The following is a 23902-nucleotide window of genomic DNA, read 5'->3' on the forward strand; positions in this document are numbered from 1 at the left end:
GTTTGAAGAAGGAATATGACATGCAACGTTGAAGTCTAAGTTATGAAAACAAATATTCAATACCTAATTTTGCTTCTCTTTTCACATGTAACTCTCTATATTGTATAGTCTATCAGCCTTTATCCATAGGAATTTGTCATAGTTTAGGGCACATTTATCTGCAAAGCGAGGGCACAAGTAACATGTGGGAAGGAAGGATGTCTTTTATGAAGCTTTGTCACCTTTGTTAATAAAGGTTAGCTTAGAAGAAATCAAGGACGTGTAATTAACACTGGAGTGGTACTATTTACGAGGGCTTGTAGTGATAGGACAAGGGGGAATGGCTTCAAACTGAAAGGTAGTAGATTTAGATTAGACATTAGGAACAAATTCTTTACTGTGAGGGTGGTGAGGCGCAGGAACAGATTGCCCTGAGAAGTTGTGCATGCCCCATCCCTGGAAGTGTCCAATGCCAGGTTGGATGGGGCTTTGAACAACCTGGTCTAGTGGAGGGTGTCCCTGCCCATGGCAGGGGAGGTTGGAGCAAGATAATCTTTAAGGTCCATTCCAACCCAGACCACTCTATGATTCTGTGATACTTATTTAAGAAAAAATTGCAAAAAACCCAAGCTAAACCACTGCAATTTTTTGCATGGAAACAGGTTTCATGAAAATGTTGAAAAAGAAAGGTGAATATTGCAGACCTCTCAATTTGGTTTTATATGCTATACTCACCTATAGGAAATAAGATATGGCAATTACAGCTAGCCAAATCCTGCAATATCTATCTTTCAGACCTGTGTTGGACTTGTCTAACTGGAGGCTATTTAGGTAGTCCCAAGAATAATCTTGTATTCATCTGAGGTGTGTTAAATCCAGTGGGCCACACCTAACCTGCATGGAGGAGAAACAAGAATACCCTGCAGTTTAAGAAACCTAGGGAAATGGCAAGTTGGGGATGTCCCACACCTACACTGACTTGCAGACAACACTCCTGAAGTCCCAGGCAAAGGAATTGATAGGAAAAGCAGCAACTTCCAACAGACTGTAACTGTGCATGCATAGCTGACTGGACAAAGCATATGAAATGTAATTAAGACTGATGCTTCTTGCAAAGTGCTTTCAGTTCAAGAAATTGGCAGCTGCTGACTAAACTTTGCTTCAGAAATGTTCCAGTCAAGCAGAAGCTTGTCATGTCTGTTTGTACAGAGGGAGACTGCAACTTCGCCTGTCAACTCCTTTAAGCTTCTCATTTGGAAAAGTGGGAGTTGTAGCCTGTGCTCCAGGCTTGTGAATAGATGATAACAGCCACTATAAAATTATTTAAATTACAGCCTTGTATTAAAGTTACTACAGTGTAAATGTTCAGGTGAATTTGAACACTAGATGGGCTTTACAGTAAAGAACTCATTGCTAAAATGTGGACATAATAAGGTAACATTCTTCCTAAAAAAAAAAAGGTACAGCTTGTGTTGCAAAGCTGAGACAATAACATCCTTTTAAGACCTGAGAAAGAAAAGTAATGCACAACAACAACAGCTGTGTTTGCCTTGGGAGACTCAACCAGACAAGACAGGCAAAGATCCCTTTAATTTTTTAAATTTTACTCCCACTCTTGGTCAAATCTTATTTGAAAATAAAATTAATGAAAATAAAATTAATGAATATAGGAGGTTTTAGCATTTAATTTTGCTTTTATGTGATACTATATTTAACAGCAGTAACTGAGTCTTTGAGGCTATATTCATTAATAGCTGATGATTTTTCATAACTTTTTCTCAGCAAATTTCCTGCAGTTATTTGTATTTCTGAGGAAACACAATATCCCGTAGCAGGGTATTATCTACCCTATACTCTTTTGATTGTTTACATGCCTTTATTAGGTGATTCTGTAGCCTGTGACCCCAGGACTTGTTGTTATCTCACAAAGAATATAGGAACACTCTGTGCCTAACTCTCTCTGGGCATGCCAGCAAATTAAAATAGAGTAGTTCATGGGGAGTACTGCCCTCTGTTGGAATTTCTTTTAGAAAAATGTAGACTTGGCTAACCCAATGAAATTGAATTCTCTAGACAAAAATATGCATATAGTGTTAAAAAAAATCAATTTCAATCCGTTACTATACAGTGCAGTGCAATACAAAAGCTCTTCTAAATTGCATTCTGGAGACTGGCCTTTCAAATTTAATTAGTGCCTCACTTCAAAAAGAAACTGCAAGTCAGATGCTTCTTTCTTACACGGATCAAAAATGTGCTGTTGAAATGGCAGATCTGGAGACTGTTGGTTGCAGTACATATGGCAGCAAATGTTCATTCCCTGTCTTGTGCTATCTTTCTGTGCAGTTTATCTGTTCAGGATAAGCATGTAGCTGCAGCTGATCCAAAAAATGTTCCCCAAACTGGGATCATCTCACTTCAGATTATGTATATAGCATATATCAAATCTAAATTACGTCCTGCTCTAGAAGGCAAGGGTAACTCATTTTCTTGTTATTAAATCCCTTGGGGCAGATTAGAGTGAAATGACACTGAATAGTCAGTGTCTATAAACATGTGTATATATATATTTGTATATAGGTTCACTGTGGGTCGGGGGATACTTCAGGAGTCTTTGATGGTCTAAGTCGTTACAGCTGCCTATTATGCCAGTGGAGTTTAGTTCAATGTGGCCCATTGTGGCCCAACAGCAGAGATAAGCCTCTTCAGGCGCATGTGAGTGTCCCTGATACTGCCCAGGCAGCTCTCTGCACTTGAGTGTGTACTTGGCACATCGGCAGATTGCCCTCTGGATGTTTGAGGCTTTAGCATTCCAGTCTCTCTTCCAGTATTTCTTGTGGGTAAATTCTTGTCCCCGGACCTGGGATAACTGAACAATAGCACGTCCTTTGGCTTATCTCATTCCAGTCACAATCCAAATTCCAGTTAGTAGGTGTATTTGGGGAGGGGTGGGCTTTGGTGGTCATAGATGAACAGCTGCTTCTTTGCAGTTAGCTAGGATGGGCAGAAGTCTTCCAATGATTTTAGCAATGTTTACCTATTGACAATTTCAGTCTAAGATAGTAATCTTTTTTTTTTACTACTAATTCTTGTAGAGACAAAAGCATGAAGAGTAAGTGTCCCATTCTTAAGGAAACTGTCTAAGGTTGCTTCTCTTTCTTTAATTTTGATTGCATTTTTTAAATAATTTCACTTCTTTTTTTTTTTGCCATCTCTAAGTATAGGGTTTACTTATCTATCAGTTCGGGTTTTTTGTGTTAACCTACATTTGTTTTCTTTCTCTGCTGCCTTTATCCTCCTTCTTCCATTTGTTCTCTGCCTTCATAATGCCTAGAGCTGAGATAAAATAGAATACAGATTCAGTGTGGCTGAGTGAAACATTCTCAATAAATTAAAGTTTTGTGCTTTCTCCTGATACATTCTAAGCTTAATTCAGAAACACTGCATTTGATATTTTGCCAGACAGTTTATTTTTCAGAAGTTTGCTGTATGGATGTATGGATTTTTCCCTCTCAAATACAAAGTGATAATTCTAGGAAAATATGATGCCCAGTCACGAGCTTAACTCGGAACTCTCAGCCTTCTCTAATCTGCTCAGAAACGACAAAAATTTTTCCTTAAATGGGGCTGGTGAGCACTCCTACACACCTTGCATAGCTTTTTGACATCAAAAGGGATTAATGATTTTAGAACAGCTCAGTAACAGAAAGAAAAGCCCTGAAGTAAGCTACTTCAGACAAATAGAATAGCATGGGCCCTAACATTAATCCTGATACCACAAAAAGGAAAGGATTGAATGATAATATAAATTATGGAAAGTAACCCAAAGTTCTGTCTTTGTCATGTTAAAAAATGAAAATGATTAATTTTTTCATGCACTCTATCTGCTAAAGTAAATCATCCTATGACACTGGGCAATAGCACAAAGTAATAACACCAGTGCATAATAATAAGAGCTGCAGTACTTGAAGATCATTCATCTTGAGGAAAAGATAAAAAGAGATCAAGGGAAGTGATCAAACTCCTGGGCATTCATGAAAGAACAGAAAGGTAAACTCTTGAATTCTAGCTTATTATTTTACAAGAATTTCCCAGAAAATAAGATAAAAAATAGGCTATTGTGCTCTTTCATTCAATGCATCAAATAAGTGTGAGATATCTTATGTAGTTATTAAACCCATCTGACAAATAACAGACCATGATTTTCCTACTCTTAGAAGAAATTTTAAAATGGATATTGAAAAATTGCATGAGCATTCCAAAATAAAACCATGGTCATTTTATTGGACTGTTTCTGTGTCACCTAAAGAAAACAACAGTCTGTAAAAGGAGTTGTGAAATTTCACAAGAAGTATGGAATGCTGTGTAAACCATCTGTTGGGATTATCTATAGAAAATCTTTGCAGACTCTTTAGAAGTCACCTCCACATTTCCATCAGCTGCATTAATACTTGAATTGCCAAAACTATCTTTTGAACATGCAGATGTGATGTGATGAAGTTGTCTGCTGAATTGGAGGCCATAACATGGACTTCATATTCACTGAGAAGTCTTGTAAGCAGCCCTGTGACTACGCTAGAGAACTGTTTGGTTTTAAATGCCCAAGGAAGAGCATTATCTAAGAGTGGAAATATGAAGGAAAGTGACAGAAAGCATGCTAGCAAGAAATTTATGAATGGAGTTCTGATCCAAAAATTTATTGGTAATTCACCTTTCCTATGTGATGTCTATCACTTGTCATTCTCCCTTTAAGACTGTGTCCCTCCTACTGAACAATTCAAATTTAACTCTGAACAAATTTTGAATAAATTAGGTTTGATTGATTAAAGAAAAAAAGGTTAACCAAGTATAATCTTCTCCACAAGATACTGCAATTAGCATGTGGCTAGATAGCAGCTTTTTACTTCTTGTTTACAATGAAAATAGATGACATTTTTTTCCCATGGCATTAGGGGATACCAAAAAATGCAAGCCTTTTATTTCAGACAATATGTTGGGGTTTTTTTTCCGGATGTACATTTCAGTCCCTAGAACATCCATTTCAGCAATTGTAAGTGCTGTATTGTTTTTGAAATGGTATGTGTTGTCAGTCTTTAGACTATCAGAGCATTTTTTAGGAGTAGAGTTCTGAAACCCAGTACATATTTTAATCTCCCTTTGTGTCCATGTTTTCTAGTACAGATAATCCACCTAGCATTTACAAAGATTCAACCCTTGGTTGATAATTACACTTAACTAAAAATATGGTATCTTTTGAGACAGAGCAACTGTACAAGGTTATGTTTCTTGAATCAAAATGTGCATTTGCCTTTTTTAAAAAAGAATTATGGTGGATTGAAGTATTTTTGGTCTTCTTCAGTTTGCTTTAATTTGTTTTTAGCGAAAATTTGCATTGAGGACCCAAGACTGTTTTGTTAAGGTTCTCTTTTTTTTTATTTTTTCTCAGAATTCACTTTCACAGAATGTGTCATATACAAGATAATAATTTGGGAAAAAAAGAAACAAACCACCAACTAAGCTACTCTGACTCTGGCTAATGAAATAATTTTTCACAGAAATGTTCTCTCATCCCCCATCTTCTTATTTCTAGAAAATCTTAAGAAAAGTGTTAAGATACATTTATCTGCAAGTTATAAAACGCATGCGTTGTGGAGGCATTTGACAAGGTGTTTACATAGTTAAAGCTTGCAGAATGAAATACATCCTATAATTCCAAAACTCTGCAGGAGAATAAGAAAATAACTGGATTTAGATCCTCAGGACTAAAGGATGTTTGTCATTGCATGTGTTTCATTAACTGGCCAGGTGACTGGAAAAAGTATTTGCTAATTAGATTGTAGGGAAATGGATGTGTATTGAACTTACCAATTGTAAATAATAATGCAAGGATGAAGGTCAAATCATCAATTCTGGTAAACTTGCTGTATTTTCAAAGATTCCTACTACAGTTTCATTGCTTTCTTCACAAAAATCCAACAGATGATAGGTTATTCCTACTTCATCTGTAAAGAAATGAGGAAAACATTTTGGTATTTCCATGGCTTAAGGCATCACTGCCCGCAGACAGAAATGTGTCTTTTTCAGCAAAATTTCCTAAGTGTTTTCTCTGTTGTAAAAAGTAATAAATTGCTAGTAGTGCACAACACTCACCCCCAGGTTATTATTTTATCTATGGGTAAATCTTGGAAAACTACAATAATTAATTTCCTGTCAGAAGTGATTTATATGAATAATACCATTGTGTGCTTTTTGTTCCTTCAGAATCAGACCTGAAAAGCAATTTTCCTTGTTTTCTGCATTTTCACATTTCTCAACTCCAAAAATCTTTCCAGAATTTTTTTATTCTTGAAACATACACTGGAATAATTTTTATGATAACTTGTTGCATGTTGTTGTGCTTTTTAGTACTGTCTACAATTACGAACTGGGAAGTTTTCTCTGTATATGTTATGTGAAACTTTATGCAGTTATCCACCGTTTTGCTGATCCATGAAATAACATTTCTCTTCTCCTTATGGAAAGCAAAGGGCTCTTTTTTCTTTGTGTGAAATTCATCTTCAATTATTGATGGAACTATAGTGTCACAGTCATAGTTATGATCCTTTTAGGAATGTAACTTAATCACATAACAATAGATAATTAATTCTTAAATTCAGTCTTTCATGTGAGCTCTCTGTATGTCCTGCACTGTAGCTTGGTCTAGTAAATCTTGGATATTACATCTACAGTAAATAAAAGGGAGAAAAATACAGCATAGAAACAACAAATTAGTAGTGTCAGGTACAGAAAATAGGGCATGGCCGCAGTGAATAAATGTTGCTAATATGGGCAAAAAACTGTCTGGACAGCTGGGCCCAGAGAGTGGTGGTGAGTGGAGTTACATCCAGTTGGTGGCTGGTCACAGGTGCTGCTCCCCAGGGCTCACTACTGGGGGCAGTTCTGTTTAACATCTTCACCAGTGATCTCATGGAGGGCACCCTCAGTCAGTTTGCAGGTGACACCAGTCTGGGTGGGAGTGCTGATCTGCTGGAGGACAGGAAGGCTCTGCAGAGGGATCTGGACAGGCTGGATCATGGGCTGAGGCCAATGGTGTGAGGTTCAACAAGGCCCAGGGCTGGGTCCTGCCCTTGGGTCACAACAGCCCCAGGCAGGGCCACAGGCTGGGACAGAGTGGCTGGAAAGGACCTGGGGGTGCTGGTGACAGTGACTGAACATGAGCCAGGCTGTGCCCAGGTGGCCAAGAAGGCCAAATGGCATCCTGGCCTGGATCAGCAATGGTGTGGCCAGCAGGAGTAGGGTGGGGATTGTCCCCCTGTGCTGGGCACTGGTGGGGCCACAGCTCAAGTGCTGTGTCCAGTTTTGTGCCCCTCGGCTCAGGAAGCTTATTTTATTGCTGGAATGAGTCCAGGGAAGTACAATGGAGCTGGTGAAGGGTCTGGAGCACAAGTCCTGTGAGGAGCAACTGAGGGAGCTGGGGGTGTTTTGCATGGAGAAAAGGAGACTCAGAGGGGACTTTATCATTCTCCACAACTGCCTGAAAGGAGGCTGTAGGTAGGGGTTGGTCTCTTCATCCAAATAACAAGCAAAAGGACTAGGAGAAATGGCCTTGAGTTGTGCCAGTTTTAATTTAGTTAGTAGGAAAACTTCCTTCACAGAAAGGGTTGTCAAGTATTGGAACAAGCTGTCCAGGGAAGTTGTTGTAGTCACCAGCCTTGGAGGTGTTTGAGAGACGTGTAGATGTGGCACTAGGAGATGTGGTTTAGTGGTGGGTTAAGTGTTGGACTCAGTGATCTTAAGGGTCTTCTCCAACCTGAATTATTCTACAGTTGTGCAACGGATTCTGTGTTCTATAGGGGTTCTGTGTTCTAATCTGTCTTGCTTTGCCTTTCTGTAGAAGTTGGAATAATTTCTATCTGTTGTTAAAAGGAATTTCACGATCTGTTGGAACTGAATTAAACATCTCAAGAAAGTGGTTTGAAAAAATTAATCCAGCTGGAGCAAACACAGCACAGAATCATTTAGTCAATAATTGCTTGGGGCAGGTCACCACTCAAAATACTTGTGTCATTCCCACTTCTTTGCTTCTGTCTACCTGAAGTGTCCATTTGCAAAGTAATTTTCTGTGCTCAGAATTTTCTTGAGAGTCTTTTCAGTTTTCTGAAGCTTTGGGCAGTCACAGTCTTAAGCTCACACCAAGGCTGTTACTCCTTGTGGTGTTATGTGGCCTGAAGCCTCACTCCTCCAGTCTTCCCAGCAGCCCAGTGTGCTAGGTCTCTGCTGCAATGAAAACCTCTTCCTGGAATCCTCCTGCATTTCTAGGTTGTTGGACCTAGACTAAAACTTCCAGAAAACTCTAGGACAGCCTCTGCTGGGAGGGTCTAGGCTCTACCAGAGGAAGTTGCCTTTCTGTCCTAGTTCAGCTGATGTATTTCATACTGAAGTAGGCAGTTAAGTATAATGCCATTCTCATGCTATAAGAGTTTGCCCACTAAATAGTCACTAAAAAGACTTTTCAGAATATTTTCCTTACATGCCATCCTTACCTAGATGATAATGCAAAATAAAGAAACAGGCTAAGAACAGTACCTTTTTTTTCTTTTTCAGTCTCAAATATGAAGCCAGAATTATCGACGTTTTCAGATATGCAAGTCAGTGCAGTCTTATGGTAGCACAATAGCAGGACTTTGTTTAGTCAGTTACTGTTCAAAGACTGTTCTTTCAGTCTGAATTCTGTACTCAAAATGAGCTGTAATCACAGGTACATTGCTGGATACTGCTGTGCAAGGGTTTGAAGGATTGATTGAGCCTTGCTTTTAAACCTGAAACACTGAATGAGGAGGTGTCCATGATAATAGCCTGTGGGAGGGTCAGGCTAAAGCACTTTAACTTCCTTGTATGCCCCCTTCTGTGCATAATGCATAAACAGTTACTTGTAGTGATTTTTGGACCACTGGTCATGGGAAAATTAAATGCAATTTGAAACAAGAAACAGAACAGGTAAATGCTATCCTGATTTTTGTCTAGAGCTTTATCTTTTGTTACTTCTGTTTTCAATTGCATATTCTTTATATCACATCATTTTCCTGCCCATCTTACTCTACAGATCTTTTTGAAAGGGTCACAGTACATTGTTCTTCTTTATAGGTACATTGAAGAAGATAAAAACATGAAGATATTTGACATCTTTTCAAATCTCTGTAGGAATGGGCATTTAAATAAGACCAATTAAAGTAGCTCAGTTTTTAAATTGAGTTTGTTCTTTCCCAATTTACTGAGTTTTCAATCGACAGTAAACAAAACAGTTGAACATTGTTTTCTTGCATAATCAGTAAGAGATGGATGTTTGCCCAGAGAAAAGCTGGACTAGAATAAGACATTACAGCCCTTTTAGTGCTAGTAATTAATTGTCCTTCTGAGAGCAGTTGCCCCTGTTGGCAAGGAGGTTGTCGGAGTATGGCCTGTTCTGCTTAAGCATAATCATCTGTGTTTGCTTAAGCAATTTCACTGTGTTGGGTTAGTATGAACCAGAGTGTACTTGGGAGTATTTACATGAGCTGTGCACCTGGCAGGGCTGCTGCAGGAGGTGTTTTCAAGCAGTAATAATAGATGCAGCCTAGAACAGTAATATTTCATCCAACATTTTGATTCATCAGCACCTTGGATTCCAAGCTTGCACCAATACATACATGCTCTCTATGTGTACCACCCAAGAAGAAACCATATGGAGAACAGTGGGAGTCCAAGTGCTTCTTTAGTCACAGGATGAGAGACCTCTGCAGGCTTGCTTCAAGGCATGAGATAGTAGGACAGAGGTAGCTTGGGGACTGGGCTTACTTTTGTCTCTCCAGCTGAGGTTTTGTGTAAGTGAGCATTCTGTGCTGGTGCTTGGTAAGGGCCAGTGGGTCTTGCTGAATGCAACAGTTTTGAAAGAGAGATTGGCTTCTTGGAAGTTACTATTCAACATCTCAGCAGGAAAGTTTGGAAATGTTTCAGAAGTTAAACATCAGAAGGGCTGAAGGTGAAAGGGGTGAATGAGTTTGACAGTTCCAGCAAAACTTAGGAAGGAACTAGAGCTCTTCATAAACCTACAGTGTTAGAACTGTTGCATTTCTGCATGACAGTGTAGGATTTTTGACTGGACAGACCCTGAGCAATCAAATGTGACCTCAAAATTGGCCCTGTTTTGAGCAGGAGGCCATGGCCAGATGGCCACCAGCCCCTTTCCAGCCTAAATTTCTCTGTGCCTTTCTGATTCTTGCTCTCCCTAGATGCTAGGTCAGAAACTGTGCAGCCATAGGTTTGTCCTCATCGATGTGTTCCAATTCTTGTTTGTGTAATTGCGGTGGTGAACGCTGTAATAGTATTATAAGAATCTAAATACAGATACAGATGTGTAATTGAGAAAATCATCTAAGTCTTCAGTTGTAATGCTCAGTGGCATATAAAACAAAGCAAATTACTATTCCTTTTTGTCATGAGCATGTCATGAGTATTCCTTTTGGGACAATACCAGCAAATAAGAAAGTTCTTTGAGGTGGACGGGGCACATTGTGTTACCAAGTTATACCCTATTCCCTCATTCCTTTTACCCCCTGCCAAGAATTTGTTCTGATCTCAGTTCTCTCCATTATAAACCTCTTGTGCAAAAGCTTTCCAGCAGAAGAACCTAGATTCTTCATGGCTGTTGCAGAGGATTGTGGCCTGTGATTCAGAAAGGAGAAGTTGTTTTAATTTCCTTGCATTTCATCTTGACTTCCCATGGACTTGATCCAGTAATCTAGCTTTTGAGCCTACAAATAGTTCAGAGTCTGAAATTACTGGTACCACAGCGGCTTTATTAGCTAGGGAACATTGGTGCTGGAGAGCAGCAACCTTGATTCCCTGAGATATTATTTTACCTAAGAAATAAAATTGTCTTGGAAAATGTCTGCCCTCTGTCTAATGGCTACCCCTCCAAGAATATTGAATTGAGTGTTTAAGGTTTTTGTTGCAGAATTAACTAGTACTTTGTTCAAAGGAGTTTCTGGGCCAGATTTGTAGGTACATGGTGCAGCTCTGTTGAAAGATATGTATTGGGATTGACAGGCTCATAACTTCTGGGGAAAAATTCATCATTAGGTTTTAGTTTTTAAACAAAAATGTTTTAGTGCACACATCCAGGGAGACATGTGGTGTGAGAGGTCTCTTGTATTCTGACCTATAAGGTGAGAGGTACATGAACAGAGACTTCTCTGTGTAGACTCCAGCTGCATGGATTATGTTTCTTTGATGCAGAAGCTGTCTTCTGAAAACTGTTTTCTAAAAGCTGTTTATCTGTGAGTGACAGAATATTAGCATCTTTTTGATTATAAAATGAAACAAAAGTCCACACCACTGCTAGGTATCTTAACTTATCCAAGGGAAGATGGAGCATGCTTGCTGTCTGCTGATAAAAGGGAAACTGAACAAATCCAAATTGTGACATTAGCTGTTGCCTTTGTGACTGAGAGATGAGCTCCATTACTAGGGAGAGTTAAAAGTTGGCAGCTGCACTTCAGTGGCTGAGTGTCTGCTATTACACTGTTGATGCCGAGTCAGAAAGTGATGCTGTGAAATGTTAATTGGCTTTCTAGGAAGCGTGTGAACATTGTGGCTTTTAGTAAGGTGGTAGAACATTAAAAAGTGTCAGATGGAGAGGTTAGTTAGACAGATCTGTGTCTAGTCATCAAGTGGTAATTCAGAACTTTCTTAAAACTTTCAATAATTAATATAAGTTTTAATTAGTGCTCTTTTCAGCCTATAAAAAATGATTTTTTTTTTTGTTTCCAGGAGTTCATAGCAACCACTTACGTAACAATATATTATGGAATGCTATGCTAACTTTGTAAGAACACCTTCACCATTTTAATCAACAGAAGTCATCCAGAAGTTAGTGTGTATTTCAAAGGCAGCTATTGATGTAAAGAAGTAATAGTACTATGAATATGTTGACATTAATTCTGTATGTATTTCTTTTACTTATTTCAACAGGTGACTGAGCTGGAGTGTGTGAGCAGTCAAGCTAATGCAGTCCACACACATAAAACAGAATTAAACCAGACAATACAGGAATTAGAGTCTACACTGAAGAAAAAAGAAGAGGTATCTGCTAACATTTATTTTGTGCTTTTCTATTACATCTTTTCTAAAGCCTTTCAATATTAAGCTTGTGATGGGTGCTAGATACTGAATTATTTACTTTAAATGTTACAAGGTAAATACTTTTTCAGCTTCTTTGAAATTTTTCATTTATATAATTACATCAGTCCATTTGTATAATTACACATGTCCAATATAGAGCTGGGTATCTGCATAGCAACAAAAAAAGTATCATGTTTTCCTGTTTGTTTTGACCAAACATCTCTGTTTGCAAAAGTAAGTCATAAGTGGTTTCCACAGGGCAGTCATCAAACTGATGCAGTCCAGATTCCCTAAGAGGGGAAGCTGTTTCAGGCATGCTTCCTTTTTTTCTGGAGAGTAGGGTTTGAAACAGAAATATATCAATGCTTTTGCCCAGTCAGTCTATTTTTCAGCCTCTGTTAATAAAGCTGACCTTTATGGTCCATAAGATCAGCAATTTCCTTAAACACATGCCATGCCCCCAGCCTGAAACTTGGTATTTATTGTGCCATGTGCCTTGGCCTGGACCAGCAGCAAGTAAATAAAAAGAACTGGAGTAACACCTGCACTGGCATAGCTCCTAGAGGAAAACATAGCTGTGCCACAGACAAGAATCACCCTTTCATGGATGGGAAAAGGAGATGGAAGCAGCTGCATAGGAAGAATTATTTGCCCCGTATAAGGGACTGTGGGCAGTTAATGTGTGCTTGGAGGGGCAGTGTGACTTGCCAAGCCTTCCCTCAGAGCTGTGAGGTCTTTCCAAGGAGGATGAAGGAGAGGCACAGTCATTACAGAATATCCCCTCAAAATGGAACAAAGCCCTTTCCAAACTCCCTCATACTTAATAGATTGGGCTCAGCTTGGTAATGTTTCCCGTTTTGTTGTCCATTCGCTTTTGAATTATGCTGAGCTGTTGGCTGCAAAGAAATCTTGCCAAAAGGAGTCCTGGGAGGTGAATATGCCTGTCTGGACAAGAGTACTTAATAGTTTTAAGTTTGATACCTTTTAGTTTCATTAACTGTTTCTATTCTTGTCTCCTGAAAGTAAGCTAAGAACAAGTTTCTCTTCTGTTCATTATTTCATCTATATTTCTTATTTTTATAGCTTATTATTTTCTAATTGCTAAATTAAAGGTGCCATTTCTTTTAGATTCTTTTTTTTACAAAAATCAATCAAAGCAGGCTTTTATTTGATGTTCAGCCCAGCTGCTGGTGACATAATTAGCAGTTTACATTTGAAAATTGGATTTTTTTCTTGAAAAATGGGAGAAGGGTAGATTCTAATAGAATTTAAAGTGTAAATTTGTTTTTTTTAATTACAAGGAACCTTAATTTTTCAGTAAAAAATTATTTCATATCTCTTTGGGGGAAAAAGAAAACTTGGACTTTCATGAAAAAAATGCTTATGTCTATTACTGTTCATTCACAATGGAGTTGCTGTTTTGGAACTGTGATTCAGAAGTATTGGGAGCAAGGCTTACACTTAAGTTCTCTGATGGGCAGTAGCCAACTGCCAGTGTTGATATTGTTGCAATGACTTGCTGAGGAGAAGAAGAGGCAGCAGCCAGATTACCAGCACAGAGACCAGGCCAGGTAACACATTGCTAGCAAGGTTGTTTCTTCTCCCTTAGGAAATAGAAGGATTGAAACAAGAAATTGAAAATGCCAGAGAGCTCCAGGCACAGAGGGATTCTCTGACCCAGAAGTTACAGGTGAGCTATAGTGCATCATCTTAATTCAGAGAAAAGGGAAAAATTATCAGCAAGTTAGCAGTTCACTTGTGTAACTTGTGCTATATTCACTGAATGTGCCAGATGAATGTGTAAGTTAGACTGCCCTGAAGGTGTTTTGGTGGGATGACCCTTAGGAATTTGTACCAAAATTTCTATCTGCTGTGAATTGCTGTTTTTTTTCTGAGGAAACAGATCCACATTGCTTTTACGAGTCCACATAGTACTCTCAGGTTAGCAAACATCTTTCACTGATATGTGTCCTGGACAGTTCTTGTGTGATTTTCACAGCAGTGTCTTCCTATAGTTTTTGCATGCCACTGAAACCGTTTGTCTGTGTGTCATCAACCTGAGATGAGTTTGTGTTCAGCTTTTAAACATGCCCTGAGAAAGTAAGGGTTAAAGTGCTCTTGTGTAGTACAGCCTTTAAAAACACATACTTTCAACATTTTCTTGGAATTATTTAGAAGCATTGTGCTTTAATTGGTCTTTAGCAGTTGTTTCTTACTGTGTATAATGCTGGATACCTGAGGCTGATGGAATTGATATTCTCTCATTGTATACTCCCTTGCTCCATCTGAGCTCTTGCCTGTCTGTTGCTACACTGACCAGCCAGCACATAGCCACATTCCTTGTCATACCTCTGGAATGAGGCTGACCCAAAGCATAGGTGGATTGCACTCTCTTTCAGCCTTCAGAGTTTTGAAAGGACTGGAAACTCAGGCATTAAATAGCTCCAATTGTAAAGTTCTGGAAGGGGATCCTCTCTGTTCTGTGGCTTAGCATGCTGAAAGCAAGCCCCATCAGATCACAACCACAGCTTAAAAATCATTAGGCAGGTATTCTTTGAAATGCATGACATGAATTGGAATCTCCATAAATCAAATTTTAACCTACGGAATAAACCACTAAAGATCAAAATGGGTTTATTCATTTTTCCCCATTCTTACGTCAACTTGTTTGTACAAAGTATGTTATTACTTTGAAGAGTGTTTTGGGTACACCTGACCTTGTCTGTTCCAAAAATTGTCGCTGGCTTTAGGCTAAAAATACAAGTTTTCATCTGAACAGGCAGAGACACTAAAAAGAAACATTTTAATGAGAGTTGGAAATTGTTCTAGCAGTAGCAAATGCAGTAATTTCATTGTAAGATCATATGATATGAAAAGTAACAGTGAGCCTGAAATTACCTATCCTTAACAAGTAGAATTATGAGACTGGTAAGAGATGAAAGATTAGAAAATGGTGAATTTTTATTAAAATTTTACTTTATAAAGTCAGTAGTTCCATTTTGGTATATGTTTATATAAGTGATTGAGAGCAGCCCTGCAGAGAAGGACTTGGGGTTGATGGTAGATGAAAAATTCAGCACTAACCAGCAGTGAGTGCTCAGAGCCCAGAAAACCAAACGTGCCCTGGGCTGCATCCAGAGCAGTGTGGGCAGCAGGGCCAGGGAGGGGATTCTGCCCCTCTGCTCTGCTCTGCTCTGCTGAGAGCCCACCTGCAGTGCTGCATCAGCTCTGGGGTCCCAGCACAGGAAGGACATGGACCTGTTGGAGTGGGTCCAGAGGAGGCTGTGGAGCTGATAAGAGGACTGGAGCACCTCCCTTATGAAGATAGGCTGAGAAAGTTGGAAATTGTTCTGCCTGGAGAAGAGAAGATTGCATGGAGACCTCATAACAACCTTCCAATATCTGATAGTGGCCTACGAGGGAGGCAGAGAGGGGCTCTTCATCAGGAACTGCAGTGATAGGGCAAGGAGTAATGTCTTCAAACTGAAAGAATGTAGGGTCAGATTAGATACTAGGATGAAATTCTATACGATGACGGTGGTGAGGAACTGCTTCAGGTTACCCGAAAAAGTTATGGATGTTGCATTCCTGGAAATGTCCAAGGCTAGGTTGGATGGCGCTTTGAGCAAACTTATCTAGGAGAAAGGGTTCCTGCCCATGACAAAGGGTTGAAACCCTTTGTTGGGTTGTTTGAAGGTAACCCTTAACCTTCTAACCTAATCCATTTTATGACTCTGTAATTCTTTAATCACCAAATGGATATATTTTTATATATGTCACATTGTAAGTGATCTGTTTCTGGAAATGGTTCTATATGGTTCTATTCAAGTAAATTTAAAGGATCACTGAGGATCTGAGTTAAAAGGTGCCTTTATTAAGCTTAAACTTACGTACTGGCCTGATGCTGCCTAGGAAAAAGATCTTGAGTCTGTGCTTTGCTGTAATTGTCCTGCTTTGATTATACAGGTGTTCTCTTAGCTTCTTCACCCTACATCTGTCACATCATTTGCTATAGCTTGACACTGTCTCATGTATGTTCAATTACCTGACTCATCATTTATTTTCAGAGTGATTCTCTCCAGGGCTCATATCTGTTTCTCTCACTCTTTGTTCCTGTCCTTTATTTTTCCCTCTCGTGCTTTGCAAGTGGATTATGTAACTTTAAAATATTTTGGTAAAAAACCTCTATGCAAAATGCTATGCAAAGAAATTAGTATTTCAAGGTGTATTGCTTTTCTGATACACACATATCAGAAATTAATTAGATATCAGTCACTGGCAAAATCTACCGAAGAACAATATGTTTTCACCGTGAAGGTTAAGTATTGAGGTCCTTTTTAATAATTCCATTAGTAATGTAGAGAAGTCATATCAGCGAGTCACGATCGGTGTGACTCTCACAGTAGGTCAGAATATCTTTATTAATATGGCTGATTCCTAAATATAGCTGTTGTGTATGGTTTGAATATTTTATTCCAATCCTTGCACTGAATTCCACAAAAGATTGTTACAGTGCAAACAACAAACATAACTAGTAATGATTTATTTATTCTGTAAGAGAAAACAATATGAGAAATGATTACATCTGATGAAAGAAGAGCGTGAAAAAATCAAAGCAAAAAAAAAACAAGTCCAAAATACATTCTGTAAAGGGCCTGAATGTTTCAAGGAGTCAATTTATTGTTGGATGAGATCAGCTGGGAAATGGCACAGCTAGGGGAATAGATTGCATTACATGTAATCCACCTCTTCTAATCAAGAAGGAAATTTTGAGGCCGACTGATTTGAAACAGGAAACTGCACAGGAGCTAGACATGAGGTTACAATGCAATAACATCGCAGAAAGCATTAATACTAATTTAGGGTAAATATGCTTAAGGGTCAAATGTAAATTTAAGAAGCAGCATTTTCCAGAAATTAAAAGCAACAGCTTCTGGCATATTTCATTAAAAATATCTGAGAAGGACCTGAAAGCTGTTCTCCAGTGCTAGATACAGGCCAACAGAATGCTCTATTTCAGGCCCAGATGTCACAATGTAAAGCCATACAAGTGTCTATAGATTTGTCCCAAAGTGGTCTATTTCATCACTGGCTTGCCTGCTTACAGGAATTAATTATCTCTGAGGTAAGAGCAGCGGCAAGGAGACTTCCTAGAGCACACGCATTTGGTGACCAGAAGGGAAGCAATGACAGGATGGGCAAATATTGAAAAACAGCAGTCTATTTCTGTGACCTAAAGAAACTACTGTTTCTGTGAGCTAAAGAAAGGACTGTGTCATGTAGCAAAGCTGGGAGGACCTTGGATTTAATTTTTATGTCCTGTACTGTAATCGCTTGGTCCTCAGAGGGTCTTGAACCTGTGCAATCACTACACCAGGTAGTACTTGTAAGTACTTGGCTTGGAAGGCAGGAGTGGACCCAATGAAGGAGAGCCTTTGCATGGTATGACTAGGTTATATCCAGTTATCTTCTTCATTCGTAGCAGTACAGGGGTAGCTATTCACTACATAAGCATATATGGATTTTATTGTTATAATTTCTACAGGTGCTTTATCCAGTTAGCTTCTTTTAGTGCTTTGGCAACTAAATTATTCAGTGCTGAACAAATTAATTCTTGTCTTGATCCAGGCAATAAGGGGTAATTCCTGCTCTCAGATGTGCCGGCTGTTCAAGACTGGCACCCAAAACTCCATAGTTGTTCACTTGTCCATTTGCATACAAGAAGTAAGGGAGGCCTTCAGTTTGGCTGGAGGTAACCCTTGACTCCACAGGGAGCCACAGATATGAGGCAGTGAACGTCCTGATGTTGTGTCTTCTCCACCCCCACCATGCTGGGGGCCCAGAACTCTCCCCTGCTGCAGAGGCTGGGAGCTGAAGCTGAGCACTGGCCACATCACCCCATCCCTCCTCTGGCCAGGGATGCAGCTCCCAATCAGTGTTGGCATCAGGCCCCTCACAAGTGGGTACCTTTCTCAGGCCATGGACTTTGACACATTACATACCTGCTACTCTGGAATGACCCAACATATTTTCTGTATAGATCAGGTTGTTTTCTATGGTTAGCTGAGATCTCTCCAATGTCAAAACGAATATATTTCTTAGCCTTGAGGGAGACAGAAGAATCACACCAAAGCCAGTAAGAGAGTTGGAGGGTTGAAAGAGGAGTTGCTCATGCTGAGATCACTGGCTGCTGCCAAACCTCCCTTCCTATTTGTAAAACCAGTTCTGGTAAAATCTCAGAGCAGGCTTGTTAAAGCTTTGTGTCACAAAGCCACTGTAAAGGGAGGAGACGTTGAAAAATACGTTACCATACATAAATATGGATTTACTATGCACTTTTCCAGAGATGGCTGTACAGGGTGTAAACACATTGTCTCTGTGCTGCCTTTGAAAGTGATTTTTCTAACTGAAATTATAAAATTTAGGATTAATTTATGAGGTGTGCAATGAATGGAACAAAGAACAATATGCTATTCCAGACCCAGCTGACTGCTTCATTTGTGATTTGATTGAACAGAGGGCACCTGGCTTGCACAGGGCGGAGCTGTTGGCACCGTCCCCTATCAGGTGCAAGCTGGGGCTGCGAGGAGTTCCAGGGGCTGATGCCAAGGACTTCTCCTTGTGAGTGAAAACTGATCTTTTTCAGTGTCAGAGCCCCTGGACTGTGTCCAATAAGCCACTGCTTCACCTTTCCCCCACGGCACGGGAACGGCGTTTCCGTACAGCAGTGGTGCCTCTCCCATTGTCCCTGCTCCACAGGTGTGTGCTGTGCAGTGGGGCACAGTGTGCAGCTTGCACCTCCTGGTTTACATTTGTTACAGTCACCTTGACACCAGCTTGAATGGTTCCTGTCTTAATTTTCTGAGTGCAAAGCCCATAGAGCAGGATGGGGATGATGTGCTCCTCTGTCTCTAAAGCAGTGCTCTGGGTGGGGTTTTGCACGAGAGCTTTCAATGCAGAACCATGTCCTTGAGCAATTCATGTGGTCTAAATCAGGGCAATACTTTAACATAAGTAAACTCTGAGAAGATGTTTTCATTAGGCAGTGCATTTCTGAATAACAGAAGTGATAACGTACCTAAATGAGTGTATCGTTTGTTTACTGACTAAAGTTTGTCCCTCTCTGAAAGTTTCCATCCTTCAGATAATTATGGAAAAATGGAGGAAGTGGCTGTACATATGCAATTGTAGTAACAATTCAGGTTCTGGTTTTGACTTACTGTAAACTGTAAAGGGTTACAAATTATTTTAAAAAGCAGGTGACAAAAATAGCACATGAGTACCAACAGGACGTTAGACTGCTTTCTGCTTGCAGACAACACATTAACATCTTGTGTATTTTCTCTGAAGGAAGTAGAAATTCGAAACAAAGACCTGGAAGGACAGCTGTCTGATCTAGAGCAACGTCTGGAGAAAAGTCAGAATGAGCAAGAAGCTTTTCGCAATAACTTGAAGACACTTTTAGAAATTCTTGATGGAAAAATATTTGAACTAACAGAATTACGAGATAACTTGGCCAAACTAATAGAGTGTAGTTAAAGAAAATGGGATTTCAGTGCCAATCAGCTTAAAGATGCACTGTCTCTCTTCATAGAACTGTGTTGGGCTCTGCATCAAAGTTGCACAAAATTAGGAAATGCTCCTCTGAGAGGGATTGTTTTAAATTTGACTTATAATTCAATGTAAAATTTAGATCTCAGCTTGTAGCCAGTTGAAGAAAAAATAAAAAGAACAAATTACCTCCTTTTACATTATTGGCTGCAGATAACTTGAAAGATATTAACAATAATTGAATGCAATCCTTTTCTAATTATCAGTGATGGATGAATTAGCAGTGTCCCAGGACACACTCCATTTTGTGACAGATACAATATAGTTCATTGGCTATTTTATTTAAGATATTTAAATGCTGTGTTTTGTGCAAGAACTTAGTGATGACAGCCCTGTATTTCGTTGTTCTTAATAATTTCTCAGGATATGTTGCACTGTGGAGAAACAGTGCCAGAACAAATTTATTCTTGCCAGGAATGAGAGAGAGTTGCATCTTTAATAGAAACAAATCTACTATAACTGCGTGTATAAACTTCTTCCTTTTTGTTTTTTTGGGGTTGGTTGGCTGGTTGGTTTTTTGATTATTTTTTTTTAAGTAGCTATACATATATACTGGAAGATACCGTATTTCTTTATGGAGCTTACTTTGGTGTTCAACAATATTGTCCAATGTAAGGTTTAGTTTTTCATATGAATTCCATGTAATTACAGTGAGATAGTATCTTCCACTTAAATAAATTTTGAAGCCAACCAGTGATAGAAGGTGAGTCCCACAGGAAAAAAAGAAATCCAACCCCCCCCCAAACCCCCTGAGAATTTTAAATGTAAATTTTAGATTTTAAATTTGACCTGTGCAGATAACAAGGAATGGCCAGTTGTTTGTTTTCTGGCCTTGATACTTATACTGAATGTTCAATTTGCTGTTAACCTGTTCTGCAGAAGACTTTTTCAGAATGTGACATGAAACAGAGGTTCTGTTAATAATGGCTTATGGGGAGCACTGTTCTGTTACAGATTCATTAAGGGCACAGAGGTACCACAAGGGATTGTTTGTACACTGAACGTGTCTAGCCAAAAAGGCTGTTTCTTAAAGTTTTGTTGTCATAGCAAATTGAACTGAAGACATGTTTACTCTTTTATGGGTCTTCATATCACATCTTTATCAAAACTACGCCAGGCAATATTCTGAACTGTTAATTAAGTGTTTAAAAACAGGACATTGAATTGAATTATCCTCAGTGAGCAGGTTTTAAAGTTGTTTTGATGTAATTTTAACAGACTTTTGGCAAACACATATTTCTTAATATAATAGATTTATTTAAAAAAACCCAACTCTTTAAAAGGTAAGCCAATTGTCATGTGTCTTGCATCACAGTGCATTCTTGCCATAAATTGCTTGTAATGCTGAAGAGGGCTTTTTTAAAATGTATGAATGAGTGTCAGAACTCAGAGTTGAACGATGCACGAACCTTTGTTTGCTCCCCAAATTAATTTGAATGTTAAACATGAAATCTAGCTGCTTATGAAATTTGTAGAACACAGTTTTCTTCACTTAGAGACTGGAATTCAAAACTAGAAAAGATAAGTTTGTTTTCATGTATGTACTGTGTGTATATACCATATAATACACACGGGTTGTCATTTATATTGGAAAGACATGCTTTATTTCTAAAATACCTTTTTCCTTTCCCGTAACTGGTGATTTATCAGGTCTCCCCTGACTAGTCAGGGAAGTGGCTTAGGTTAAATGCTAAAACTGTCATGTATTATATGGTATGTAATATACACAATGTTTACGCTTTCTCCATATTTTTTAGGGTATTTTCTCACATTTATTAAAGGGGTGGGGGGAGCTTGTTTCATTGTGCTACTGGTTGAAAACTTTGTGGTGAGCTACATGTTAATCATTCAGGGGATTTTAGACAGTGGTGTGTATATCTTCATCAGGTCCATATGAGCAGATACAGCCAGTTTTTAATTTTCCTGGGGATATTTGGGCCTGATTCTCCTGTCACTTGTGCTGCTGTAAACCAGATGTGTCCTTGATGTGATGTCAGCAACATTCCGTTGGCATAACATCCATGGAAGTGCAAGGAGAATTTGGCCTGCCAATGCTCAGCGGACATAATAAAGATGAAGAAAGAATAAAAAAACATAATGATGGAATAAATGTAATATTATTTTTAATGATATTATTATTGACATTTTTAAAGATATGATGTCATATGTGTGGGGAAAATAGTGGACAGAAATATTCCACTTAAATTTTGTGAATATGTGTGGTACATGAGCATTTCTATGTATAAGTACACACACATATGTATATACAGAACATGGAAAAATTTAGATGTGCACATTTTTAATATTTTCCTATTGAAATTAAATTTAAAATTGGAAATTGATATTTGAGAATTTCTTTTTCTCATAGAATAGATAAGCTTCATTTCTTTTTTTTTAAATATTACAATTACTGAGGGCTGCACCTTTGAATTCCCAAATAGTTGCCAAACATAAATATGGGATGAGGTGAACATACGTGCACATATAAATAAAATCCTATGTCTAAGACTATTTTTAATGCTTATGTACAGTAGGCAAGTGTTTAGAAATTGTGATCTAAAGTTCATACTTTAGGTGGTTATACCTACTGTAGCCTCTTGACTTCTGTTTTAAGGTAAAGGTTTTCCCATTTGAAACATTGCTGTCCCAGAGATGAGTACTGTACCTTGTATCTATCTTTAATGAAACTATGGGAATATGTATACAAGAAAACAGTGTTCAGTACTATAGCCTGAAAACATGACTGTGAACATGCACTGGAGGGGAGAGCAGTCACTTTGTGTATAATTTATTACATGGCAACTACAGTATTGGAAAAAAAAAAGCCAACAAAAGAATTACCATAAGCCTCACAGAAATACAGAAAGAGGGGAAAAAAAAAATATAAAATAAATCAAACCCACACTTTTTTATTTTAAAATACACTTGCTGTTCTCTGGAGAATGTATTATTCTTTTTTTTTTTCCTTAAATCTTTTTCAAGTATGTGCAAGCGATAGCAGCAGCTACCTTAATCTTTCAGGTGCTACTGGATTTTGCATTAGTGTGTTATGTTGTGAAATCCTGACTTTGACATAAAAGATTTTTGTAAGTATATCCCCGTCTGGATAGCTAGTTTTTGGAGTGTATTGTTCATAATCCATATGCCTCAATGATCCAGAAATTGCATTTTTCTATGTGGACAAAGTAAAACATGTGAATTAAACTGTCCATTATAGACTGGAAGTTCCTTTTCCTGGCCAATATATCCAGGGAAGAGGAGAACAAAATGAACTGATAATGCAGAAATGTGGTTATAAGGTCTCTAAGAAAATACATTTTCAGGTAAAATACAAATAAATAAATAAATAAAGGGCTAAACCAATTGTTACACAAATAAGTATCATTTAACGCTATCGGTGGCATTCCCAGGATAATTCCTTTAAAGAAAACCCTAGAATTAACAATGCATCAATTAAAGATTAATATTTTGGGATATGTCTTTTCAGTTGTCAGTTGTGATAGGTTTCTGATTTCTGCTCATTTTTCTACCAGTTGGGGATTGACTTCAGGTTTGCCTTCAATAAGAGGCTAAACCTCATTTCATTCTGTCATCTTATGTATTCCGTACTGAAGTGGCTGCTGAACAGCACTCTGCGAACACTGCATTCAAAATTCAAAATCAAAGCCATTTTTCAGAAATACTGCATGGAGAGAGGAATGGAAAACTGTTGCAGACCTTAATTCTCTGCAGAGCTGGAGATATCAGTGAAAGCACGTAACTTGGTTAACTGCAAAAATCTTAAGGCCAAAGATAGATCTAATTAGAGGTTAGATCTGGGTGTCAGAAGACAATTAAAAAATACCATCAAGAAACTCCATCCCAATGCGTTCAGTCTCAGTAACTGAACAGGCCAGTTAAGTGCACACCTATACATTGGGGTTTCTTCTTCAGAAAATGGACCGGACTCTGCTAAGTAATGTTCAAATTGTCTTGTTTACATTTTCTTAGTAATGCTGCATTTGTGCACTACCTCTGAACAATGCTAAGCAGAGACCATATCACAGAATAACACACATTATTTGAAATCTCTGGTTTTCCTTAGCAGCCTCAGTTTCTCATTTTACTTCAGACAAGATGGATGAATTTTCCCCATTTTGTTAAACGTTTTGGAACA

General features: G+C 38.5%; 1 protein-coding gene across 2 annotated transcripts in view; it reads left to right on the forward strand.

Moving 5' to 3' along the window:
* HOMER1 (homer scaffold protein 1) overlaps positions 1-23322 on the forward strand; it is an 88423-nt gene extending 65101 nt beyond the window's left edge. Inside the window, exons 7-9 of one of the 2 annotated variants that reach the window (XM_066181249.1) lie at positions 11986-12096; positions 13745-13825; positions 19486-23321. In XM_066181249.1, the coding sequence (XP_066037346.1) occupies positions 11986-12096; positions 13745-13825; positions 19486-19674 (381 nt within the window). In that variant the 3' untranslated portion in view covers positions 19675-23321. Of the gene's footprint in view, positions 1-11985; positions 12097-13744; positions 13826-19485 lie in introns of both variants that reach the window. The other variant, XM_066181248.1, reaches the window with a different exon arrangement.
* The last annotated feature ends 580 nt before the right edge of the window (positions 23323-23902 follow it).

The sequence above is a fragment of the Chamaea fasciata genome, unplaced genomic scaffold, assembly GCF_029207755.1.
Source record: "Chamaea fasciata isolate MVZ Bird 193981 ecotype frontalis unplaced genomic scaffold, bChaFas1.0.hap1 SCAF_4, whole genome shotgun sequence".
In the NCBI taxonomy this organism is placed as follows: Eukaryota; Metazoa; Chordata; class Aves; order Passeriformes; family Sylviidae; genus Chamaea; species Chamaea fasciata.